The 2,794-nt window shown below is 37.8% G+C and overlaps 1 protein-coding gene across 1 annotated transcript in view; it reads right to left on the bottom strand.

The window, feature by feature from the left end:
* The window catches only part of LOC103457579 (uncharacterized), a gene marked incomplete at its 3' end in the record, with an annotated part of 8,753 nt that extends 8,133 nt beyond the window's left edge, over positions 1-620 (bottom strand). Inside the window, exon 1 of the mRNA XM_008397844.2 lies at positions 54-620. Within this exon, the coding sequence (XP_008396066.2) occupies positions 54-195 (142 nt within the window). The remainder of the gene's footprint in view (positions 1-53) is intronic.
* Between the last annotated feature and the right edge of the window lie 2,174 nt (positions 621-2,794).

The raw sequence follows: 2,794 nt of genomic DNA, 5'->3' as shown, positions 1-2,794 counted from the left end.
ATTCATTCATAACATAAAACTTTACAATAGGGTGTGCTGCTAGTTTGTCTGACCTTTGACCTTCAGATGAATGTGTTTCAGGTTCTGTTCTTCTCTTCCATCAGAGATGCTGCAGCTGTAGTTTCCTCCATCATCCTGCTCAGGTTTCCTCAGAGTCAGGCTGAAGTTTCTAGTATCCAGAGCGTCAGGATTCATGGAGGTCCGTCCTCTGAAACGCTGGTTCTGGTTTTTAAGGTCATCACCATTTTCWCTCCGTAGGTGGACAGAGTTAGGACTGAGAGCACTGCGAGTCCAGATGAGGAACGGGTCTTCAGGTATTTGACCATGATAAATGCAGGGCAGGAGGRCAGACTCCGCCCCCTCGTTAACCTCCACCACTCCACCAAGAGCATGCTGGGAARCTGAGGACAYAAGATGAGGGTTTAGTGTAGAAATAATGATCAGTTATTCACTAGTGATAAAAGATTTCAGTCTGTCTGCTAAACAGCTCAGTGATACTGAACTYTTATTGGACAGCAATGATCTCTGTTCATATATGTAACTCACATTAAGCAATATGTCATAAACACTGATAAAAGTGCATTAAAATCTGCTAAAAATTTAAAAACTTTTACGTAACGTAAAGAAAGTATTTTTTTTTTGTTCTCCCCATTTTGTGCATGTTAAGGTTCAAAGATTATATTTTTAAGAAGTGTCTGGATTTTAAATTATTTTATTATTATTATGAAAGTCTTTTTTGAAAGACAACTGAACCAAAATTTATTCTTTGTCATTTTACTTTGTTCTAAGGAAGGTTTGATTATTGTCTCCTTTAGTACATATGTATAGTAGAATAAATATGATCCTTTTTTAATAATATTTTGTCTTGGTAGTCTTTAATGTTAATTCTGTAAAATTAAGTTTCAAGTGATTGTAATAAATTTTCCAATTTGTTGCAATGAAGGGCAGAAGGCAGATGATGAAAAGAAGGCGTCCCAGGACAGAGCCCTGGGGAACACCTGAAATCACTGGGGATAGATAGGATTTGAATGATTTAAGTTGGATGAACTGAGTGCAGCCAGAGAGATMTGACTGAAGCAAAGCRAGGGGTGTGTCCGTGTGTGTGTGCATGTGTTCGTAAGCGTGCGTGTGTGTGAGATACCAATGGAAGAGAGTCTGTGRAGCAGGACTGATGGTATTGAAAGCTGCTCAGAGATCAAGGAGAACAAGAACAGAAAGTAAACCTGAATCTTGTGCCATAAGGAGAGTGTTTTTMATTTATTAGGTTTATTTGATAGGGACAGATACATATCGACATAGACAAACTGAGCAGWACAGCAGTCCCATGTTTGCGTCATAGTGCAGTAGCAACAGCTAATTTGCAGCACTTGTCCCTAGATAGGCTTTTAAACAGTAGCTCTTAAAACTAACAAAGATTGAAGTAATAATAATTTAAAATGGCACAATGTAATGTTAATATATACRCAAACAGTGAATCATAAAACAATTAAGTATCGATACAGTTCTGTTTTTGACRTAACCAAAGTTTTGTTAGTTTTTTAAATGAATTGAAACTGGTTACAGACTTTAAATCAACTGGAATTAAAGTTAGATGTTAGTGATTCTGTGACTGGATCTGTTCATACAGACGGTTCTTGGTTAAATGGAGATGGAGCTGAGAGGAAACTGTTTTTTCTAGGATTTTGGAGATGAAAGGAAAGTTAGAAACAGAGCAGAGATTATTGAAATTATTTGGATCCAATCCAGGGTTTTTAAGGATAGGAGTAACAACTGCAGTTTTGAAGGTAGTAGGAACAATTCCAGATGAAAGAGACGAGTGGATGATGACAGAAACAACTGGGAGAAGGGAAAAAAAGTCTCTGTTGGCAAAAAATGYCCTTGAACAAGAACTAAACATAACATTTAAGGTACTGGTTTTCTTCCCCGTCAGATCTTCATACTACCAAAGTGGAAATAAGAACTACATTCAACCAAAAGAGTACAGGTTATGAAGTCTGTATACTATATTGTCCTTCAATAATCATGAGATTTAGACAGAGAAGATGGACATATCTGACTACCTGATGCAACAGTTCACTCCTCGCTTACTAAGGAAGTTAGGAAGGGAGGGTCAGTGGAGAGAACCAGAGTTGAGTCTTTTTTCATCCAGTGTCATCAATAGAAAGAGAAAAAGGCAGGAAGAAACGATAAAGCTGATAAATTAAAATGAGGTCGATCATTTTTATTTATCATTCGATTATTTGATTTATTGTTACAGGCCAATTATCTGTTTTTGTCTTTTTTTTAACAGGAGAATCGGAGAAGAACCGGACCCACCAGTCCTGATTCTCCATTAATGTTGAGACCACCATCATGCATCAGCAGCAGAACATTATGACCACTAACCTCAGACTGAGGTAAATTCAGGATAAATAAACTACAAACTACAACCATCCAGTCAGCCATCTTGGATTCAAATGAACATTTATGTGGAAAACTGAAGACAGGAAGRAAAACCAGAACCTTCAAGATCTGCAAACATTTCTCACTGGTTTCTGAGGTTAATGTTTCTGGGAGCTAATATCCAGGTTACTGGTCTGTATGGGTCTCAGTGGTTCTGATGTTGACAGAACTACAACCTGATAGAAACTAATAGAAAATATCAGAACCAGATCAGCTGCTGAACCCAAACCAGAAAATKAAATCCAGACAGGAAACAGCAAAGTGGAGCCACTGGGTGGATGGAAGAGACCAGAATCCAACAATAAACTACTAGTAGGACTGGAGGGTAGGGCTGTATGAATAAATCGATTCT

The sequence above is a fragment of the Poecilia reticulata genome, linkage group LG2 (assembly GCF_000633615.1).
Source record: "Poecilia reticulata strain Guanapo linkage group LG2, Guppy_female_1.0+MT, whole genome shotgun sequence".
NCBI classification, from domain to species: Eukaryota; Metazoa; Chordata; class Actinopteri; order Cyprinodontiformes; family Poeciliidae; genus Poecilia; species Poecilia reticulata.
The sequence above is the reverse complement of the archived record's forward strand: the minus strand, read 5'-3'. Positions and strand labels throughout refer to the sequence as shown.